The sequence below is a fragment of the Prunus avium genome, chromosome 5 (genome assembly GCF_965620075.1).
Source record: "Prunus avium chromosome 5, drPruAviu1.hap1.1, whole genome shotgun sequence".
NCBI lineage: Eukaryota > Viridiplantae > Streptophyta > Magnoliopsida > Rosales > Rosaceae > Prunus > Prunus avium.
In genome coordinates this window covers 16,788,306-16,812,492 of record NC_142288.1, presented here as the reverse complement: position 1 = coordinate 16,812,492, position 24,187 = coordinate 16,788,306, and the positions used below count along the sequence as shown (strand labels likewise).

Below are 24,187 nucleotides of genomic sequence, written 5' to 3'. Positions count from 1 at the left end.
CAAAATAGAAGATTTGGATTAATAAAATGCAATGTATGGTGGGCCCTACAAGGGTGTCCTTCAAATAATCTTATTAGAGGGATCTCATTATATATATTCTTGTGTTATAATATAATATATACCGTCCCCTTCTATTGAGGGATCCCTTAATAATTTTATTTGAGGGACACCCTTTAAAGTACCCTATGAATTTTTTTCCAACGATCCAAACCATCTATTATTTAAGTCTACATTCATAGATCATCCTTGCAAAAAATTAGACAAATAGGAAAACATTTCAACATCCAATTGTATCCTACAAAATCAATAAACACGGTGCTTCAAGAAAGTACTAAAATTTCAATAATACAATTGAGTGGTCAAACGATATCGAATTCATGTGATTTTTTGTAGAGATGATCCTTGAATGATTATCTAAAACATAGACGATTTGGATTAGTGAAATATAATGTAAAATGGGCCTTACAAAAGTGTCGCTCAAATAAGCTAATTGAGAGATCCCTCAATAGAAGCTCTCTAATAATATATATATATATATATACAGTTATTCTCTTATCCGGATGTCCGCACGTTATTATCGTGCGGATGCTATTGTAAACAGGTAGGAAAACAAAGAGGGGTAGAAATTCTCTTATGCGGACATCCGGACGTTATTATCGTGCGGACGCAGTGTATTTTGTACTACCCCTCTTTGTTTTCCTACCTGTTTACAATAGCATCCGCACGATAATAACGTGCGGACATCCGGATAAGAGAATAACTGTATATATATATATATATATATATATATATATATATATTCTTGTGTTATAATATAAATAAATATTTATTCATACTAGGCTATTGACACACATGTTATTTTATACTTTTTATTTTTAAATTTTATAATCTCCAATATTATTATTTACAAGAAAAAAAAGAAAAAAAGGGAAACATGTAAGAAATGAAAATATAAATAAGAGGAGTAGAAATAAACGGTCAAACTGTCTGAATCCTGGACAGACTCTCTTCCTTTCCTTTTGCTCCAACGAGACTCTCTCTCGTCCTCGGCTTTCCCTCTCTCATCCCATTTCACCGTAGCTCGTAGGGCCATCACCAATTTGGCCATAGCTTCCTTTCTCTATCTTTCGTCAGTAACAATTAACAAAACACTCTCACTTCTCCAAGCTTTTCTTCAATGGCGACCCTTAATGTTCCCGCAAGAATGTCTTTCTTGAAACCTGAAAGGTCTAGAGCCACTGATCGATTGGCTTCCTCCAAGAGCCTGTGTGATTCTACTGCGTTTCACTGTAGACCCAGAAGAAAGTATGCTCAGAAGAAGCAAAGCTTTACTGTTAAATCAACTGGGATCTTCCAGGACAGCAGCAGAGGCCATTCTAACTCACACAACGGTCCTGTGGAGAGCGTTGTAAGTTTGCTTTTTCTTGTTTCCATTTGTTATGCTTTCTCTGTTTTTCCTATTGGGGGAGCTTTGCTTTTGTCCTTTTTATAACATGGGTTGTCAATAGTTCTTGAATTTATGTGGCTTTTGTGCGTGTTCTAATTTGGTTTTGTATTGTTCTGTCTCTCAGAGTGTGGAAAACTTTGAATATTTCGAAATTTTAGATAATTGGTATTTCAATTGGTAGGCACATGGGGCTGAAGTTTCTTCCTTTAATTCAAAAACACCTATAATCTTTAGTTTCTCGTGATATTTCTCTGTTTGGTTGCTGAGAAAGTTTAGGATAAACGTACAAAATAGGATACCAGTCGTCACATTTGCATTGTGAGGAGCTGGGGACTGCAATACCCTTCTCCTTTTAAAAGGCTGAATACAGATTCTTGGATTAGTTAAGTTGCTTTCTAGCATAAAACTTAGAAATACAATAAATGCATGGTAAATTTATTGCCTGCTTTAATGCTTTTTCTAGCTTTGCTATGTTTTATGTATTGAAGACAGGTGCTTCATTAGAATGCAGTTAATAGTATCACTTGTGCGTGTTCTAAATCTATAACCTTGAAATGTTGTTGTCTTGTTTTAGGACAAGGCTGACTCAACTTTTGAACTTCAGTCTGATAATGATTACCTTATGGCCCAGCCAAAGGTATATTCAGATGGTGTAAGGAAAACTAAGATAGTATGTACAATTGGTCCTTCAACAAGCTCACGTGAAATGATATGGAAACTGGCTGAAACAGGAATGAATGTTGCACGTTTGAATATGTCACATGGGGACCATGAGTCACACCAGAAAACCATTGAACTTGTCAAAGAATACAACTCTCAATTTGAAGACAAAGTTGTAGCCATAATGCTGGACACCAAGGTATGTTGATTGCTTTTTCACTCTCATTCTTTGCCTGCTCATATCCTATTTAACTTATGGTTAGGAGCACAGGTTTCTGTATCAAGAATTGCTGCATTGGCGGGTAAATTTGTTTCACCTGCTGTGGATCAAAAGTAGGACGAAATTCAGGAATCAAAAGTTTTTTTATTTTTGGTTTAACATATGATTTTGTTTTTTCTTCACTCTGCTTATTTTTGTGAAGAAATTTTACATTTATTATGTAAACTGTGATTTTCATTTTTACTGTTGTAGACTACTCCAAATTGTGTATCATAAAATAAGACTGGACTTTTGAAAAATGCAGAACATTGCCCCTTCTAGATTAAAAGTTTCGTTTACATTTAGCATGTGTTAGTTTAGATTTTCATTCTCAATATTTAGTGTACTACTCTCAAGTGAATGCTCGTATTTATCACATTGTAAATAATTGTTATAGCATAAAGGCTTTGAATATCTCATCCTGATTCCTTCTAATCACCGTTGAGGTTATGGTTGATATATGATTTTTCTTTCTTCATGCAGGGTCCTGAGGTTAGAAGTGGAGATGTACCACAACCAATTCTTCTTAAAGAGGGACAAGAGTTTAACTTTACAATCAAAAGAGGAGTTAGCACAGTGGACACAGTTAGTGTAAACTATGACGACTTTGTGAATGATGTGGATGTTGGTGACATTATTCTAGTTGATGGTAAGCATAATATTTTGCGGGTGCTGAATTTGTGGACGAGTCAATTTGTTTTTGTTTTTCATCCTATGTGATATGATATTTCTTTTAGCATGTCTTTCTATGGTTTTAGAAGTATGGCAAATCAAATCTTGACTCTTTTGAGTAAATTCATTAAAGAGACTGAAGGAACTTGTTTGTGCACGCAATTCCACTAAGTTTTGGAACTCTGTAACTGGTTAGAGTGACCTACAGATTATTGTCATAGCTGTTGTGCATTATGAGTTGTTGCTTTGGTCAACTTTAATGGCAACTGTAATATTATAGAACTAGACTAGTTTTGTAGTGAGCTGGTGTTTGTTAACCTCAAGTTGGTGGGATAGGAGTTATCAAGGAAGAACTTAGCCACACTAATGTTGACTGTTTTCAGATGTATTGGAAGTAATGTCCGACTGCATCTTGCCATTTACTGAATCAAACTGGCCACCCTGATGTCAAGAGTCAACTCAGTAGTCTTTTGGTATAAATAGGCATAGGGTGATGTTCTTTTCCCAAGTCTCTGGCTGGTTATGTTGCCAGACTCTCAACATGAACAATAAAAATATACTCTATTAGCTTCTTTAAGATAAAAAGAAGATAAAAAGAAGAGAATCTCCCTAATTAAGAATCCAAGCTGACATGCCACTGTGTGGTGAGAGAACATTTCCGTTCATACACACACACGGGAAATGGATTAGGTGTGAAATTGTCTGCATGCAGACTGGTGAGAATAACAAAGGCTGTTCAAATAACTGTGTATGGCCGTTTGAATGGCCTTTGTTTTTTTTTTTTTTTTTGAGTCGAGTCCATAGTGTGAAATGTGTTCCTCGTCATTAATATGTTTGCTCGTGGTAATTGTGGCCTCTCAGGTGAATCACATCAGCTACAGTACGGGCCTCATATATTTTCTACAGGGAAAACTTGCGAAGATGGTGCCTCTGTTAAGGAATCACATGTGGGCCCACCCCTCAACGTGATATGATAATCTGAACTGTCTACTTTCCTCATTGAAGGATCTCTTTACAAAGAATAGTTCAATTGGAAACCATTTGGCGATCTAACTATGACCAAGTACATAGACACAATGTTTCAGATAAACACTGAAATGATAATGAGGATAATCAAATGGCTGAACGAGTCTCTGTTAGCTATTTTTTTGTAGGAATGATTCTTAAATGGTGACGTAAAAAGTGAATGGTTCAAATCATGGGACCAACATTGCAGGGTGGGCCCATAAATGCTGTCTATCTTTTTTCTTGCAAAGAGGGATCTCTCTTAAAAAGGAAGGGGACTATATGTATCTTAATCTGTTTGATTTAGCAAGTTCAAGTAGTTGTAATTGTACTTTATCATCCCAGTGGTTAGACTGTCTTGAATTGATTCTTTTCTTACAGCTCATAAGTTGTAACCAAGGGAGGTGGAATATCATTCATTACCCCCCCACCTTCTTTTCTATTTATCTACTCACATGGTTAAGAGACCTGATGATATATCATGTCTTTCTGCTAGGTGGAATGATGTCGTTAGCTGTGAAGTCAAAGACAAAAGATTTGGTTAAATGTGTGGTAGTTGATGGCGGAGAACTAAAATCAAGGCGCCATTTAAATGTGCGTGGAAAAAGTGCAACTCTGCCTTCAATAACAGGTAATCTTCACCAATGTTTTTGGTGTTTATATGAACATCAGTCCATTTGATTTTCAAAAATTCGAAGAGGCACACAATATTCAATTTGTTGGTCTGCTTTATTGTTCTCTTCTACAGAAAAGGACTGGGAAGATATCAAGTTTGGAGTGGACAATGGAGTTGACTTCTATGCTGTCTCATTTGTAAAAAATGCTGAGGTGGTCCATGAGTTGAAAGATTATCTCAAAGGTAAACTTCTTCAATCTCTTATCAGTTTATTCAATTAACATTTCTTCTTTGTGGATCTTTATAGTATTGTCTCCTAAACTTAATTTGCGCCTCTTCTGTAGGTTGCAATGCAGATATTCATGTTATTGTAAAAATAGAAAGTGCGGACTCTATACCGAATCTTCATTCGATAATTATTGCATCTGACGGGGTTCGTCTTTATTTGTAACTTTTTTTTTCTTGCATGCAACAAAAGCCCTGCCATCCTTATTCTTTGATATGTTGGTACTACCATAAGCAATGACTTATTATCCAGTTTCTTGTTTTGCTGTCTGCTTTATAGGCAATGATTGCTCGTGGAGACCTTGGAGCTGAGCTTCCAATTGAGGAAGTTCCTTTATTGCAGGTAATTTGATCGTAGTTGTATCTTTACCATTTCTAGTGTATCTTAGCTAAAGAGTTGGGTTGTGAATTAGGTGAGTGGCCTTTGAGTTACCTTATGTCTTATCTTGGGTGGTACTCTATATTATTATCTATGTGCCTTAACCCCGATTCCTCTTGAAGGCAGCCTTTTTGTGCACCCTTCTTTTTGTTTTTTACTTTTTCTATTGGTGCCGAGTTAGTTGCGTACTTTCTATTTGTCCATTTTTTCATGTGCCAATTAAGGGAGCTAAGATCTTAGGAAAGCGATGAGTGATTTCCATGGAAGAGGAGTGGAGAGGAAACAAATGGCTGCGAACTTGTGCAAAAACCAAGGGAGAAGGGCGGTTTCGGAATCTAGAGGAGAGAAATAGTGGATTTTCTTGATAAGTGTTTGTGGAGGTTGCCTCTTGAGCAAATGAAGAGTCCATGCGAATGGATGGAATTCTCAGATTGTTGTGAGGAGTTTGTTCCAAAGACCTTGGAAATACTTTTCTCAAGGTTACCTTTCTTTGTCCCCTCTGATGAAGCTTCTTGTGGGTAATGGGAAGAGAGTCAGATTTTGGGAAGATATTTGGGTGGGAGATTCGTCTTTCTGACAATGATATTTGTTACTGATAGGAGTACTAAAGACTGATACAATCAGAGATCTCAAGACTACTTTCAAAACCGGACAGTAGTTCAATAATCAATAGTACCTTTGCTAATGAATATCTGGGGCTTAGAGACGGTAAATAATAGGATGTTTCAGAGTCACAATATTTGCTGCTTATATAACATAGCTTGTGATGGTTGACTATAATCTGCATCTCAAAGCAATAATGCGCTTTCTATGTCTATGTATAGCCTTATCATTTTCAAATGATAAAGTTGAATTTTAACCTTTATGGTTGATTTTGAAGCTAATTTTATTATGTAACTGAATCCTGTGTTATCTTAAAAGGAGGACATCATTAGAAGGTGTCACAATATGAAGAAACCAGTGATTGTAGCAACCAATATGCTGGAGAGCATGATTGATCATCCTACGCCAACCAGGGCAGAAGTTTCTGACATTGCAATTGCAGTAAAAGAAGGTGCTGATGCAATTATGCTTTCTGGAGAAACTGCCCATGGAAAGTAAGTCAACTGGTTGACATTTGGCAGTCACAGTACTTATTTCTGGTATCTATCTTGATAGAAATTGTAATCTATTTATTTGTAGATATTGCGTCACTTTTAATATGTGAAAATTTCTTTCTATTATGTTGGTTTTTAATATGGGGATTGCATTTCTCATTAGTGATTGGTTTTCTTTATCTATAAATCCTGAGATGACCAGTGATGGTTTTCGTCACTTTTATCAACCTTTGCAGACATGTGTAAAATACCAATGCATCCAGTTAATAATTTATTAATTGTTTTTTTCGACATATTTGATGGGCTAGTTTAGGTTGACCTGCTTGAATACCTTTTCATATTTTCACTGCCAGTAAGTTTTTTATTAATCCTCATTTAAAAACTTTACTGTTGACACCCATCTATTCAATTTTTATGCTGGTCCTGGTTCTAGTTTGGGCTATGTCATGTATCAGTTCGCTGTCAAGATTGTTTCGGGTTTTATTTATTTTTATGCCACTAGAGTCTTGCATAACAACACCTTTGATTGCGAGCTAGTCATCCCATGACATACAAGATTAATTAGAGTGTTCCCCATTTTGGGGTAAACTCTGACTTTGTTACCATTTGACCAAGTAATTATTTATTTTATAAGTTTCTCTGTAATAGCGAGAGAGCTAGAGAATCCTATATTTGTGTTAATTTTTACTTGCCTAATACATTGATACATACTCGGGAAACCTTGGTTGTTCTCTTTCTTCTGGATTCCCTCATTCATGGCCAATGACATTTGTCGGTTATATATATAGTATATTATTTTATTTTATATTTTGTGAAAAGTTTCATACTTTTTTAATGCTGACAATATGTGGAACAATTGTCATATTTTTATATATTCTGCAATTCTAAATCTAGGCATCCATTGAAAGCTGTTAAAGTAATGCATACTGTGGCTTTAAGAACTGAGTCAAGCCTACCAATTAGCACTTTTCCTCCAATTCAATTGAGGGCCAATAAGGTACGCAATGATTGCATCTGAGGAATTATGGTACTTTTTCAGATGTATAAGTTATTTTGGAAATATGATTTTTTTCGTTTCGTTTTGGTCTGATATTTTTGGGTTGTATATGCTTTTTATTTTTAGGACTTCTTGGTGCTGGGTTGCTTGAGGTTAAAATTTTAGCATGTTCTGCAGTTGATTTGAGATCTACCCATTGAATCTGATTACTTTGTGGATACTTTTCAGAGTCATATGGGGGAAATGTTTGCTTTCCACTCCACAACTATAGCAAACAGTCTTCAAACACCCATCATTGTTTTCACGAGGACAGGATCCATGGCTGTGCTTTTAAGTCATTATCGGCCTTGCTCAACAATCTTTGCCTTCACAAATGAGTAAGTCCGGTATTCTAATTTTTTAAGGTCACATGTTGACTTGTCATGTGATCTATATCTTGGAAAACAATTTCTGAAACAATTTCTACTTTAGAATGATTGACATGCTGCAGCTTGCTGCATTTATTGTCGGTCAGTCCTGCTTATATATTGGATGAAATACATATACATATATATATATATATATATATATATATATATACATATAGTGAACATGTATGTGGTTCAAATATAGATTTTACACGGAAAACCATGTCAACTTTATAGAAGTGGCATTATACATTTACCTGTAACTAAGGGCCTAAAAAATTGTTTAACCTTCTGAGAAAAGGTGATACAATGTTCTCTGCTCTAAGCATTGCTCTTTGACCTCCTACTCAACAGTTATAGATAGAAACGATCAGTCAGGAAGATTACCAGCTCCTTGGTATAGCCCTTAACTTACCATAGCTTTGTTGATAGAGGTCAGCCAGTTTTCCATCTCTGTTTTTGTTGTATACTTTTATTTATAGAAGTTTTCATGCAACAATTGTTTGCATTAGGGTTGTTGAAGCTTTTGACTGCAGAAGCTAAAAGCATTTCTGATGGAGGCTGTTGGGTACTTGTACAGCATTTCTACAGATATTGCTATAAAAAAAACAATTAAATTAAACTTACGTAAAACTGCCATGTTGAAGACTGCATATTCTTCAGATTTGCTGCGCCGTTAAAAAAATTTCATTCACATTCCCTTTGGTTTTTGTTTCACAGGGTTATTGCAAATGCAATCGATATTCTTTTTCTATGTAGGGGATTTTGAGCAATTTAAACTTCTTTTCACTATTTGTTCTTAAATTTGTGACATAATTTCTTGTTAGCAGAGAAAGGATTAAGCAGAGGTTAGTGCTTTATCATGGCGTCGTCCCCATATATATGCAGTTCTCAAATGATTCGGAGGAGACTTTCTCAAGAGCAATAAAGCTATTAGTGGTTAGTGATTACTTATTTCTCAATTGTGTGTCTCCTTCTATCTGATTTACATTATACTCTTATGTGTTCTGAATTTTGCCATTATTCCTTGCACAGGCTAAAGGTCTTTTAAAAGAGGGGCAGTTTGTTACTCTTGTACAAAGTGGTGCGCAACCAATCTGGCGTCGAGAATCTTCTCACCATATCCAAGTTCGTAAAGTTGAAAGTTGATTTTGAACCTCTGAGGAGTTTTCTTTCACTTTTAGTTTCTGTTATTCAAATTGAAGTTTCAGTTTAAGTAGTTGACATCTTGTTAACACTTGTTCCAAGTTCCAATCAAATGAACTTTGTAAATGATAATGTAAAGGAGTTATGTCGTTACGAATTTTAGATGTTTCAATAGTGCCCTGTAAAATTTTGGAATTATTTGTTTGTGTTTCTAGGTATATGTGTACACAGAAATCTATGGATCCAGATCTGTAAATCTATGCCATTTCGAGCCATAACCTCTCTTTCTGAATGCAATTTTCCTTTTTGTATTTTTTGGTCCTTTTCTTTAACATTGCCCTTGCCGATATCCGCCCTAGTTGTCTTCTGTGTGTATGATGAAATCTATCTTTCTCTGGCTTGTCGCCAGCTGGTAAAGAATTGTTTTGTTATGTGATAGTTGTAGATTGCTGCTAGTTTATGGAGCTTTGGCTTGTTGCTAGTTTATGGTGCTTCCCCAAACAAAATCCTTGCCAAGTTTCACCCCGAGGAACTTAACATTCTGCCTGGAAGATAAACTGCAATTTTCATCCTTCTCAGATAAAAACTTATCATAATCTTTGGTTACTCTGACATTTTTCTTTGTTGCTTAGGAAAATCGTCTTCTGGAAAACTTAGACAGATCATAGGAAGATGCCTTTTTCTCAGTTACCCTTTTTTCTAGTCAATCCTTTACTAACATGGCTCATCCATAAATGTGTTTCATATATGTGAAGCCAAATTAGGTTTTGGTAGGTTATGTCTGTTGAAGAAACATGCAAACTAAGTCTGAGAGGAGGTGCTTTCATCAAGGTTGGAGAGAGAGATTAGTTCTCTTACATAGTTATGTGCTATAGCTTCACAGAGTGCCCAATCATATTACAATAGATTTCTCTACCAGCACATGTTAATTCTATGGCTAGCAATAAAACAAACAAATGAGAATGAGGAAAGATGTGAGACCTAAACCAAAAGTTACCCGCCTCTTTAAACACACTTCCTGGGTAGAAAAAGTACAGTGTTGGTGCTGCTGAGATACGGAGAGAAACGGGGCTAGGAGTGGTGAGAAAAGCGTTTCTTTTACTCCTGCTGACGTTGTTGCCAACCTCATTCTTCTTATTTAATATAAGTTGCTAGCATAGGACTTAACATGTCTGCTTAGTTTTATACATCAGACTTTGAAGTTTCCTTGCTCATCATCAGTTGCTTCAAATCTTCCCTCCAACTTGATACTCTTGTACCACTTGGCGCTTGCAATGTAGACAATCAAATCTATCGATGTCAGGACAGCTAAGAGGAAGTAAAACCTATCTAGGTGACCCTTGTTGAGGTTTCCGGGGATCCATCCGGGCATGTCATCTGCCGTTGAGATCTTCATGACCACACTCACGAGAAAGCTGCTAAAGTAGTTACCCAGTGAGATTGATGTCATGCACAAGGCGCTCCCAAAGCTCTTCAGCCCGTCTGGTGTTTGTGCATTGAAGAACTCCAGTTGACCCACATACATGAACACTTCAGAAGCTCCTATGCATGCATACTGAGGTATTTGCCAGAAGATGCTTAAGGAGCTCGACCCTTCACAATGTGGACATTCTTTATCGGCATACTTAAGCCTATAGCACTCCACAATTCCTGCTGAAAGCATTGCTAAGACTGCAATAACAAGGCCAATGCCCATTCGTTGGAGCTCAGTAAGCCCTTTAGCATCTGATTTCCTTATTCTAGCTACAACTGGGTCAAGAATACGTCGGTAAAAGAAAATGAAAACTGCAACGCTGAGGATGTCGAAGCTAGACATGCTAGCTGGTGGGATTTTAAAGTTTGAAACAGTAGTTTTCATGGCAGCTCCCTGCTCTACAAAGAGAGAAGCCATTTGTGTAAAAACCACCGAGTAGAGAATGGTGCAGAGCCAAATTGGGAGTAATCTTAAAATGCATTTAACTTCTTCCACTTGTGAGATCGGGCAGAGACGCCATGGGCTGCGAATGCCCTGCTTCTGGTGATCTAAATCTCTTGATGAGATATATGCAGCCCTGTCCAAGAACCTGCAGTTTATGCAGATGAAAATGAGTTAGCTCTGTATTTCAATAGTCATAGAAACTGACTGTAACTAAGCCCGTCAGGCTTTGGTTTCCTATCAGTTGGTTGGGTTGGCAATAGCATTTATCATCAGAGCTTAAAATGGGAAAATCTATTTGTAGTTCAAGATGCCCAAATTCAGCAGGATTGCTTAATTGAGCCTATGGAAGATAATTGTCTCAAATCGAAAAGCCATAGTGCATACCAACTAAATCCATAAAAGTTTAGCCAACTTTTAAGAACATAGACAGAGTTATGAATTTAAGCTACACTCTTACTTGAATCCATGGGTGTAGAGGATCTTTCGGTTGCTATTGGAAGACTCTTTTTTAACCTCATCATACAAGTCGTCTCCACCTTGTGGCATCTTCGCCCTGCATTTCTTCATCGCAGCAACTAAGACTTGGCAAAACCTCGAAAGCGGGTTGCCATTTGGCTTGAAATGCCTGTACCTAGCAGTCCCACCAAGAAACAAGACCAAAGCTGCAAATGCAGATGCAGTGGATGCCCAGAACCCAATGGCCCAAACTCCTTCATCCTCAAAGTATCCCAATATGGTGTTGGAGAAAAGGGAACCAAGGTTCATAGCCAGGTAGAAGTAGCTAAAAAAGGCCACCTTTGAATGCCCCTCCTTGTTGTCCTCTTCATCAAACTGATCAGCTCCAAATGTTGCAATGTTTGGTTGGTACCCTCCATTTCCTAGGGCAATGAGGTAGATGGAGAGGTAGAATAACCAAACATGTAACTTTGAGTGTGTTCCACATGGATCTTCTTGGCTCCCACAACCTTGTGGCTTCAGCAAGAAGAGTTGGGATGATAGTGACAATGATATCAGACCCTGTTGTCAAATGCACACAACACAAGTCTCATAAACAATGCATTGAAAACAATACTAACTCATACTCGCTCCAATTTCAAGAGCATATAAGATTAAAAAAAATCAAGCTAATCATACTTACTGTGACAAAGATTAGTTGAAAGATAGCACAGGTTTTGAATCGCCCCCAATACGAATCACTGAGGAAAGCACCAACAAGGGAGAAGATGTAGACCGTTCCAGTCCATTTGCTCACGTTGTTAGCAGCAGTCGCATTGTCTTGTTGCAACACCCTTGTTAGGTATAAGACCAGGTTCACTCCGACTCCGAAGAATGCTAGGGTAGCCAGACCTTGGTTCACTGGTTTTTCATCGAACGATCCAATAAGACAAGTGTCAGAATGGAGTTTCAAGCAAGTAAATGTTGTACATAATAAATCTTGCTAAGATTCAAAAACCAAAACATCCCAAGGGTAATGAAGTTTCATATGCATCAATTTTAGGCAGCTTTCGGGGTGATCAGAGAAATCGTTTTCAGAGTTGCTTCCAAGAAAAGTCCTAAGCATTAATTAAGAATGGAAAAGAGAAGTTCCCAAAACTTCTTTGAAAACAAAATCAAAGCCCACATATGGCTAGAGTTCATCAAAGCCCATCCATCGTCTGTTTCAATCATAGCTAACTGAAATCAGACTCCTCCATACCAGATCACCGGCCAGAAATTAATAAGCATCAATCATCATGCATGTGCACTCAGGCTATATATTTAGCAAGTTGACAAGCACCACAAGAAAATGTGATAAAAGCATGCACATATAATTAGGTTGCTCTGCCACAGTAAAATTAATGGAATTGTGGCGTGTAAACCATTTCACTATGAAATAGTCTTGGTAGAAAGAAAGGTTCCTTTTGGAAAATTTTAAAAAAAATGGTCACCTTGCGACAAGGGCCATCCATGCAGATGCTTTCAATTTTATTTTTAAATTAAATATGCAATATTTTAATAAAATTCTATGAAATTCTTATTACTTTTTGTCTTTTTAACACCGAAATTGACTCAAACTTGTGCGGTGATTGTGGCTGTTTTGTATGGTATGCTCCTTTTTTGTCTTTTAATAAAAAGGCAAAAAAGAAGAAAAGCTTTAGGGTGTGACAAAGTTATTTGATTTTACAGTCATGCTTTAAATTATTTAATTGCCTAATTTTTCAAAATTATATTGGAAAGTAGGACATTTTCATAAACCCAGCAATACTAATCTTAAAAAAAAGACTAGTTTTTGCGGTTACAAATAAATGAATGAAGACATTAAATTTGGGGGTGGTGGGGGGGCCAAGTGCTTCCATAAAATTTGTTTAGCCTAAATATTGAAGAAAAACACGTGGCAGAAACCCACGTCACGGAAGATCAAGGGACTGATTACGTGTCCGGCACGCATTACTCTGAATGCATGCTTTCCTCACCTTCACTCCCTTTTCTCAAGTCTCTTGTCATGTCGTTTAGTTGAAACTAAAGTAGTAACTCAAGCCTTTAAGGCTTCTCTCTCTCTCTCTCTCTTCAAGCTATGATGTCTATTTTTCATTCTCTAAAAACATGGTGATGATGAGCTGGCTTAAAACCCAGCATGCAACAAACGAACTCTCTGCAACACTTGGTTTGGTTTTCAGTGCCAAATGTTACCACTCCCTTTCACTTATCTTGTCTTTTCCCCCTTCCACTTATTATGACTTGTATTTGACAGATCATATACATCCCCAACCCCCCATACCCCAAAAAAAAAAAAAAAAAGTCTTCTTCCAACTGCTTATCCATAAACAAGTTTTCATTTCAGATAAACTCTGTTTTCTAGTTTGTTTGGATGGACTTGAATGTTCCTGAGTGAGAACCAAGCTATAAAGCAACAGGGACATTAAACTAAGCCCCAACATCAGAGGACCTTGGGAAGTGACCAAATTTTTGTTTTTGAAAATGACCAATTCAATGATCACCAAAGAAAAAATGAAAAGAAAAGTGTGCATGAGCTTCAAGGAATTCAAGATTAACACAAACTATCAAAGAAACCCAATAAACTAAGAAATTTTGTGTGTGTTCTGTTTTCTTGTGGAGCTTACCAAGAATGATGATCCCAGCAACCCATCTTCCAGATTTTGCTCTGATTGCAGGCTGGCCATGCATATCAACTGTACCATCCAGAGTGCACGCATCTTCATCTTCTTTGAACTTGCCCTGAAAGTTGTTGAGAAAAATGGAAAAAATATTTCTTAAATAACTATAGCAGCAATCTTTATATGCTCAAAGAATGCATGTTGTCCAATATTTCTTGAGGAGAAATAAAAAAAAACAGAAAAGAAAGAAAGGAAGTCATGTACATGGTGCACAAGATGATGGTTCCTTGGAGAATTTAACATATAAGAAAAGAAAAAACTGAGCAAATTGGAGCTCAAGGAGGGTAGAGAGAGGGGGAGAGAGAGGAGAGAGAGAGAGAAGGGCATTGTAATTTGAAACATTTTCTCACCTCCTTGTAGACCTCTAAGCAAGCCATTGGGTTTTCTTGAAGAGCTAGAGAAGTTTGAAATGGAGTGGAGAGGATGGTGAGACAGAGGAAGGTGGTGAGAGTGCCAGATTGCCAAATAAGAGAAAGAACTTAGACAAACAATGAAAGGGGTGGGGGGTTATTATATAAAGGAAGGGGGAGGCAGAATAGACGGTGGAGATTTGACAGATGAAAGTGGGCTCACCAACATGACCAAAATCATCCAATTTTTGTGTAGGTGCAACTTGTTTGGACAGAGTAGCACCAACAAAAAAAAAAAAAAAGATTGTTTGGACTGGTGTAGTGGCAAGTGTGTTTCAACTTCCTAGAACTCAAATATTTTAAGGGTTATGCTAGGGAGACCAACTTTAGATACCAACTTGTGTACCAACTCTCTAATAGAGATGGAGCCTACCAATACAATAGGTCTCACGCTCTATTAAAGAGTTGGTACACAAGTTGGTATCGAAAGTTGGTCTCCCTAGCATTTTCCATATTGGGTTAACTTGATCCACATAAAACGGAAAGATGAATAAAAATTGGGCAGGTTTTTCATTTTTTTTTTTCAAAAAAGAGGGAGTGGAGATAAATGCTTTATACAATATTGCTGAAAACAAGGGTCCTTTACCCACACACCGAAAAAAAAATAAAAAATCATAAGCTGTCTCTAAATGGTTTTCTAGAATACAGAGTATTTTGAACAATATATTGACTCGTTATTTTGTAACGTATTCGCGATTTGATGCTACCTATGCTGCTGATTATCTCCATTTTTCATGGAAAATTTTCATATTTCAAGTGATTATCTTCCTACGCTACCACTTTTCTTTTAGTTGCTGGCATATACTGCAAGGACCATAACCTATGTCGAATTTTCATTACGAACATGTTATAATTGAAACTGTTTATTTTCTAAATCACTATTTAAAAGTCATTTATGCAAAAATCGATCATATTGGAAATTGTTTAATCATTCATATATATCAACTAAAATCGTTGATTTGTTCAATAAATATGAATTGCTAAACAACTTTCAATTTGATTGATTTTTCTCAGAGATGACCTTTAGATGATGATTTAAAAAAATAAACGATTCTGATATGACATGTGTGTGATGAAGATTCGTTAATCACAACGGGATGGACAATGAAGTGCGCCTTAAGGATTGTCTATATTGTCACGTGTTGGCTTGACATTATTCTAATATTTCAATGAGTTGGAATCAATATACTCTTCTCTGCGCAGTGAACGTAACTTAGCTTGTCATTTAGCTCGGGAAAGTCTTCTAGTTAAAGCATATGTATTATCATTTAGCATAGGAATTAGTACTCCAAAACAGTTATATTCATATATATTTAAATCAGTTATTCTCTCATCCGGATGTCCACACATTATTATTGTGCAGACGCCATTATAAACAAAAAGTAAAGCAAGGAATGGTAATACAAAACACACAGTGTCCAGATGTCAACATAGGAATTAGTACTCCAAAACAGTTATATGCATATACATATACATATAATATATATGTCATAGATTTGCATAAAACATCTTTACTTTGCTGCTCAATTATTACAGAGGATAAGATTCCTTAATTATATTATGCACATTCACTAATCACACAAGATGAATTCATATTCTTCTTCAGGGGAAGTGGTCGCGTATTTGATATATCTGTCTTTTAAGTGGGAGTTTGATTATTTTCTGCAACTAATAATACCCATTTGTTTACACTTTATGCCTCAAGTTGCTAAGACATTCTCTTACGCATGATAATATTCTGTTTTATAATTTTCATCAGTAAGGGGAATTTTGCAGAAAGATATTCTGTCAAGAATGAGTGATTTGTGATGACTAATTCAATATGAACAGAATTGTACTTATGTCAGCTAATATATGCCTCCATTTATATCACATTTGGGTTTTGAAGGGAAAATATTCTTAAATTCTTCTGTACTTAGTTCTTGTAAATCACACAATTTTTCTTCAAAGAATAGTATTTATGGTCTGGCCTGGCCAATGTTTCTCCATACATATTGAAAACAAGACAAGACAATCTCTGCTGTATTGATTTTTTGTGCTTTATTTACTTGAACTGGTGTATAGGGACAAGAAACTTTCCTAAAATCTAATTAAAATGGTAGACATGGCTTAGCTAAGTTGGTTAGAGCAGATGTGCTCCCAACTCTGCTCCCGGGTTTGAATCCCCCTCCCGTAATTTAGTAAAGTAGAATATCATTAGATGCGGCTAATGTGAAGAAGTAGGACATGTAGAATCAATGAGACTTTAATAATGCAAATAATTAGACAACTGAGATTTGCAAAGAATATGGATCTCCCAATAGTTAAGCATGACCTTAATTATTGTGAATTATGTTGGCTTTATTTCCTATGAATAAGAATAGCATTTTTGAATTTGGTTATTCTTAATCTTATTATTTCCATGCATCTTTATAATTCTTTGAATTTTGTGAAGATGCTTCTCCCACTTTTAAAAAATAATAATAAATATATATATATATATATATATATATATATATATATATATATATATATATATATATATATATAAGTCCCCTTCTATTGAGGGATCCCTCAAATCATTTTATTTGAGGGACGCCTTTTAGGGTACTCTACAAATTTTTTTTCAATGATTTAAACCATCTATGTTTTAAGTCTACATTCATAAATCATCTTTGCAAAAAATTAGACAAATCAGAAACCATTTCGACACCCAATTGTGTCATACAAAATCAATGAACATGGTGCTTCAAGAGAGTACTAAACTTTCAATAACACAATTGAGTGGTCAAACGATTTCGGATTCAAATCATTTTTTGTAGAGATGATCTTTAAATGATTATCTAAAACATAAACGGTTTGGATTAGTGAAATAAAATGAATTGGGCCCTATATATATTTTCATTCATTACTGATGGCCATATGCTTACGGCAATTTATAATCTACTCGGGGAAGAAAATAAAAGAAATAAGAAATAGAACAAGTGAGTAGTGTTGGAAAGTACCATATAAGAGCATTGTTCTCTTGCAGGATCTCCTGAGAATAAATTTGTAGGACATCCCATGAGGAATGTCCATTGTGTCGACGAGACCATCTGATCAACTTGCCGGACGACCGTAATCGGATGGCCCGAAACTCCATTTTATGCTGAACATTATATATATATAGGTGAAATTTCACCGGTGATGTTGGTTATGCTACAAATGAAAAAAATGTCCTACAAATTTTTGGGAAAAATTATACTTTAGTGATATTTATATAGTAAGGTTTATCATTTAATGCTAACATATAAACGGGGCGAAGCCACGTATAGAACTGAAGGAGTGTTTTTGGCTCTTCGAAGTACAAGCAGTCCTTTTGAACTTAATAGAAAAAAATTGCAAATGTTTAGCAATGGTTTGCAAATTTTTTTTGGTCGAGAAAGTACTCTTTCTATAACATAGATGGCTTGCAAAATGGTGAAAATAGATGTTGAAGACTTTGAAAACCTTCTTAGACTCTGTTTGGGCATGTAACTAATATATAAAATTAATTACCTTGTCTTTATGTATATACATTATGAAATAAAGGAAGAATGTGATATAGGACTCCCAAAACAATTTGTGATATAGGTCAAGTTGAAAAACTTAAAGAAAATAAAGCGGCTGAAGGTTCGTGGGAAAGTGCTTAAAGATAGAGAATCTCATTTATGCACCAATTAATTACCTAAGTAACTTTCAAGTATAATTGGTTTTTGGCGAGATTTATATTTAATTTTTTTTTTTTAGAAAGAGAATTCATTTATGGCTAATTTATGTACATGCCCCTGTGCTTTCAAAGTTGTCTCAGATTATCCCATGTGCTTTGAAACGTCTCAAAATGCCACCTATACTTTTAAAAACTATCTCACTTTACCTATTTCCTCAGCATTAAGAGACGTTCCGTTACGTGGTGTGGGCCCTACTTCTTTTCAATCGCTTAACAATGGAGAGCAAGGGCTATTCAGTTTCAGAAAAGGGGGTATTTGGATGAGAAGGGGATATTGGGAGAAGAAGGCTAGGGTTTTTGTGCCATAGACGCTAGTGGCAAGCAGGACGTGGTTTGCTGGGGAAAGAACAACTCTTCATCGACTCCATCTTTGGGTTCTTCCTCGGCTTCGGCCTTTCTTAGCAACATTCTAGCAATAGCTGCCCTCTCGGGCGGTAAAGGCTTTCTTTGTGGCATTTTAGTGAACACGTTGCTGGCATATTGTTGGAGCTCCATTGCCCTAGGTATAGATCTCGTTACACCCATATTCGAGACCACTGCTTATTCTCATATTGCTACTGGGAAGAACCATGTATGTGCCATTAAAGGGTCATATTACTCTGATCATGAGTTTGGTACAGTGGATTGTTGGGAAATTTTTGAAACTTGGAACAAAAGTTTGAGTTCCAAACAGAGCACTCTGTTTTCTGACCAGTCTATTAGCAATCTTGTGTTCAAAAAGGTTGTTTCTGGTGAAGGATTTGGCTGTGGTGGGGTTAGAGATGGAGGGCTTATTTGCTAGGGACCCAATTCTTCTAATCTAGGGGTTTTAGGTCCAGTAGATAATTTCATAGCTTTAGCTTCAGGGAGGGCCTCACTTTGTGGGATTTCAGATTTTGGTGAGTTGAAATGTTGGGGTGATACTGATTTGTTAGCTGGTCATCCAAATGAACCCAGTATGTGTCTTTGGCAGCTGGTGAGCACCATTTTTGTGGGATTCGAGAAGACAATCATGGAATTGAGTACCTAGCCTTCTTCTTCTAATTTCCCCTTCTCACCCAAATACCCCATTTTCTGAATAACCCTTACTCTCCATTGTTAAGCGATTGAAAAGAAGTGGGGCCCACACCACGTAATAGAACGTCTCTTAATACTGACAGAATCGGTAATGTGAGACAATTTTTAAAAGTGTAGGTGGTATTTTGAGACGTTTCAAAGCATATGTGGTAATCTGAGACAACTTTGAAAGCACAGGGGGCAAGTACATAAATAATCCTTCATTTATAGAACCAAAGACGTACAAAGAACAACATGATATAGTGGCCTTGTTAAAACCTTCCTAGGATAACCTCATGGGACAAATCTTAAGGGAGGAAAGAGTACCATACATGTCATGGACTAACAAGAGAGTTCGATTCAAGTCACTTTGGGCCATTACAATAAAAGAACAAATAAAAAACAAAAACTAACACATAGACCTCCGACGAGAATCACAACTATAGTCCAACACAGTAGACCGGCATAAGAGGACCACATAACATCCCAATTGTCAAAAGAAGCATTCTATGAGCAAAATCATAGTCCTTTGACACCCACACAAACTGCAAGACATACCATTGCAGAAACAAGGAGAGAACACGTAGGAGGAACACATAAACAACAGTAAAAGGACCCTTGAGAAGCACTCTACTTCAACTCAGAATCGAACAAAGAAAACCTCCTATGACCAAGCATAGTTCTTTGGTCGGCACAGAGTAGAGAAGAGCACCACATCCCAACAAACTACCACCAGCGTTGCTGCTGCTGTCGCCGCCATTAAAACAGAGACAAACCATTAGCCACCAGGTATCACAACTCTCCCGAGGAGAGACACAATCCAGCGTCATGTTGCGTAGATACAGCTGCACCAAAATGGATTCAGTTGCATCCTCAACTTGTGATACTCGCAAGTGCACGAACCGTTGGTAGTATAGCGTATGTAAGTGCGAGGTCGATCCCACGAGGATTGGTGATTGAATGATCCCATTCATTTTCCCTACACAAAACAGAAATGAAAAAGAAAGGAAATAAATACAACAAGAAAAAAAGAAATAACTCAAGCAAATAAGTTCCCAAGTTCAATTAGATTAATGGATTGATTCTAGCTAAAGTATGATTAAGCCATGGTGTGTGGTCATAACCTTGTGTTCCTAATTCCCTAATTTGATCATTTGTTGTCTAACCTAAAATTAAGCATTAGGAACCCATTAAGCATAGAAGAACAATTTAAACAACCAAGCATGTATCTAATCTCTGTTGTCGAATGTCCATACATACTCTTCCTATTCATAGTTCAATTCAAATTAAAGCATGGTGTATACTCTTAATTCAAACCAAGATAGCTAACATGCAAGCCTTAATGGTGATCAATCATTCAAACTAGCATATTAACTTATAAGCATAATGAATAAGAACATGAACCATAATTGAAACTTGGAAACTAATCAAACTTGAGACTAAAGAAAAGAATTTACATAATGAAAAGTAAAGTGGAACTAAGAAAAACTTAAGGAAAATTTCAACACAAAAGATTTCATTACAACAATTGAAAACTAGAAAGAGAAACTAAGAGAATTTGAGGGAGAGAAGGGAAGGGAGCTCTAGAGAAGTGTTTGAGAGCTCCCCCCCTTGGGGTGTGTTTACAAGCTTAGAGAACATCCCTATTTATAGGCCTAAGGGAAGTGAAAATCTGAATTCAATATGGCTAATGCATACAACACTTGTATTATAAAATCTTGAATTGGTTGATGCACTTGTATTAGAAAATTTGAATTGGTTGCTGCACTTCACCAATAAATCCCACCAGCAGCCCTAGCTCATCTTCATGTCACCATGACCAAGCTTTGAACCAGCTACAATAGCTCATGCCTAGCTCACCATGACCAAGCTTCCAACCAGCTCATCCTCATGTCAGCATGACCAGCAACTTCAAGGGCTTACGAATTGGGCTAGGCTGAATCAAATGAAGACTTTAAGATGTCCATTGTGAAGTTCAGAATGTGTATGATCCAACCACACAAGTATTGGCCCAATCCAAGCTCGGAGGAGGAAGTTAAGGCCAAAACAAATTGCTAACTCGTTTTGCTCGCTGACAAAAATCCATCCTGAGCATGGTTCTGTGTTTGCTAGGTGACAGACTCCATATGTATCCAATGGGGCTGAAATTTGGATATGTTATAGTATACACCCATTGGAACAACTTTCATGAAGAATGCTGCCTCATCCGAGTTGTGTAGGTTGCTGAAACAAAGCTTGCAATATGACCTACGGAACTGGACTGGCAGGGGGCTGTAGCCAAAATGAGTTTGTCTTTAAGCACTTCTTCCCTTTATCCAAATCAGGCTTTAACATGCATGGATTGCATCATTTCCTATCCAAAGCCATCATTGTTACCTAAAGCTGAAAGATAAACACAAAAAGGATTCAAAGCACAAGTTTAACTAAAAAACATAACCAAATCATAAGCTAGAAGGGTACAAAATGATATACAATTATGAACCGATCACGTCACCACATAAATAACAATAAAAGGACCCTTGAAAAGCACTCCACTTCAACTGAGAACCGAGCAAAGAAAATCTCTTATGGCCAAGCATAATTCTTTGGTCAGCGCAGAGTAGAGAGGAGCACCACATCCCAACAACTAGCACCAACGTTGCTACTGCTGCCGCCGTTGAAACAGAGACAAAATATCAGCCACCAGGTATCACAACTCTCCCGAGGAGAGACACAATCCAGCATCACTACTGTCGCCGCCGTCTAGACAAAGACAACACCAGCCACCTAGAACACTACAAAAACAATCAAACAAAACAAATAGACAAACATATCTAGATTATCTAGGGAGGGGAAGGGGAGGAGAAGAAAGGATTAGAGGAAGGGAAAAGATGGGAGAAAAATATGGGGAGATGAGGAGAGGAAGGGGAAGATGGGCGGAGGGGAGGAGGGGCAGTAGCCACCTCCCCCCTTAGCTTCCTTGTGGTTAGTTGTTGGCAAGGAGAAGGGGGGCCAGAGTGCAGCTAGTTTTTTTATTTATGAAAGTGATGGTCTATTGCTTTGATAATTTATTTCTAGAATAAATAGTCTAGTAGGATATTATTTCTTGATATGATTTTAATAGGGATGACAATGAGTGAGTATGGGCCGGGTGTGTCATTCGCATCCCCATCTCATTAAGTTGTTTTGCCCCATCCCGACTCCATACCTGTAACATTCAAATTATCTTCGCTAGTGGCATAGCGATAGAGGAGCAAGGAGGTAGAGTTGCACCTCTTCTAGCTGAAAAATCCTTTGGAGAGGCCAAAATTTGCCCCTATGCTGATGCCCACCATGTGTTCGACTAAATGCCTCAAACTCAAAGAGGCTTTGATGTTTTGTTTGTTTGTAAATGTTTTTTTTTTCCATGAATTATGAATGACATTATTATTGTTTAAATTCTAAGGATATTTGATTGTCTAAATTTTTGTGTGGAGTTTATTGCCCTTCCTTTGAAAAATTCATGACTCTACCATTAATCCCTACCTTTGTTTCAAGCCACACCCGCTATCGTCTCCTCCTTCTACCGACCATTATTTGAAACTGAGAGATAGAGCTTTTTACTTTGTAGCTAGAGTTTCAAAAGAAAATTGTTTTAAATTGGTTAACAGCCTTGGCCTTGTCTGGTTTTTCCTAATATCTCAATTAAATAACTAAAGCCATGTTTCACATGAGCCCAAAGGTGACATAAATTGTAGTCGCAAGTAGGAGTGGGCACGGTCCGGTTTGGTCCGGTTTCACCCTCAAACCACAGCTGAACCAATTAAACTTTCACGGTCCGGTGTGGTTCGGTTTGAGCTAAAATCAAAATGAAAACCAAACCAAACCAAACCATTCATATACGGTTTGGTCCGGTTTGGTTCGGCCGGTTTAGGCATAAAAGAAAACATCATTTTCTCCATGTCCCCGAATATGTTCATTCTCAAGTTCCCTAATATGTTCATTCTCAAGTTCCCTAATATGTTCCACATCATACAACCCAAAGACGTAAAGAAAAAACAGACAAAGGAAAGAAGCTGCAAGCAATAATAATTATTACAGAACATGATTCTCAAAGAAATACAATCCTATTGTGCTTAATTATATAGTTATTACAAATCATGATTTAAAAAACAGTGATAATCCTTCCAAACAGCAGCCCCATCAGATTCAACACAACAAACAACATCCCTGAGATCTGTGATCGGTTCATAATTGTATATTATTTCTTACCCTTCTAGCTTATGATTTGGTTATGTTTTTGAGTTAAACTTGTGCTTTTAATCCTTTTTGTGTTTATCTTTCAGTTAATTGAGCTTTAGGTAACAATGATGGCTTTGGAGAACATAATTCATGCAATTCAAGCATGTTAAGGCCTAATTTGGATGAATTGATGAAGAGCTTAAAGACAAATTCATTATGGCTACAGCCCCCTGCCAGTCCAGTTCCGTAGGTCATATTGCAAGCTTTGTTTCAGCAACCTACATAGCTCGGATGAGGCCACATTCTTCATGAAAGTTGCTCCAATTGGTGTGTACTATAACATATCCAAAATTCAGCCCCATTGGATAAATCTGGAGTCCGTTACCTAGCAAACACAGAACCATGCTCAGGATGGATCTTATCAGCGCGGAAAATGAGTTAGCAATTTGTTTCGGCCTTAACTTCTTCCTCCGACCTTGGATTGGCCCAAATAACATATGGCTGGAAAGAAGACATTCTGAACTTCAATTTAGAGTGCTTAAAGTCCTAATTTTATTAAGAGAAGCCCAAGTTGTAAGCCCTTGAAGTTGCTGGTCATGCTGACCTCAGCATGTGCTGGTTGGATGCTTGGTCATGGTGAGCTAGGTATGAGCTATCATTTCTGGTTGGAAGCTTGGTCATGGTGACATGAAGATGAGCTAGGGCTGCTGGTGGGATTTAGTGGTGAAGTGCATCAACCAATTCAAGATTTTCTAATACAAGTGCATCACCC

General features: G+C 37.0%; 2 protein-coding genes across 3 annotated transcripts; one reads left to right on the top strand and one right to left on the bottom strand.

Moving 5' to 3' along the window:
* The first annotated feature begins 986 nt into the window (after positions 1 to 986).
* Positions 987 to 9,281, top strand: PKP3 (plastidial pyruvate kinase 3). Of its 2 annotated transcripts, none has more exons than XR_015835865.1 (12): positions 987 to 1,408; positions 2,022 to 2,306; positions 2,850 to 3,015; positions 4,540 to 4,674; positions 4,792 to 4,902; positions 5,004 to 5,092; positions 5,225 to 5,287; positions 6,245 to 6,420; positions 7,315 to 7,417; positions 7,646 to 7,794; positions 8,179 to 8,258; positions 8,655 to 8,763. XR_015835865.1 is itself a non-coding variant. In XM_021945463.2 (12 exons), the coding sequence occupies exons 1-12, from the start codon at positions 1,178 to 1,180 to the stop codon at positions 8,971 to 8,973; spliced, it is 1,731 nt and encodes a 576-aa protein (XP_021801155.2). In that variant the 5' UTR covers positions 987 to 1,177; the 3' UTR covers positions 8,974 to 9,281. The 2 variants fall into 2 exon arrangements, 1 of the variants encoding a protein (XP_021801155.2); XM_021945463.2 differs by lacking the exon at positions 8,179 to 8,258 and adding an exon at positions 8,860 to 9,281.
* Positions 9,282 to 9,772: 491 nt separating this feature from the next.
* On the bottom strand, positions 9,773 to 14,551 carry NRT1.5 (nitrate transporter 1.5). Its single transcript, XM_021945457.2, has 5 exons — positions 14,394 to 14,551; positions 13,990 to 14,104; positions 12,027 to 12,244; positions 11,346 to 11,905; positions 9,773 to 11,033 (listed from the first exon to the last, which is right to left on the bottom strand). The coding sequence occupies exons 1-5, from the start codon at positions 14,418 to 14,420 to the stop codon at positions 10,160 to 10,162; spliced, it is 1,794 nt and encodes a 597-aa protein (XP_021801149.1). The 5' UTR covers positions 14,421 to 14,551; the 3' UTR covers positions 9,773 to 10,159.
* Between the last annotated feature and the right edge of the window lie 9,636 nt (positions 14,552 to 24,187).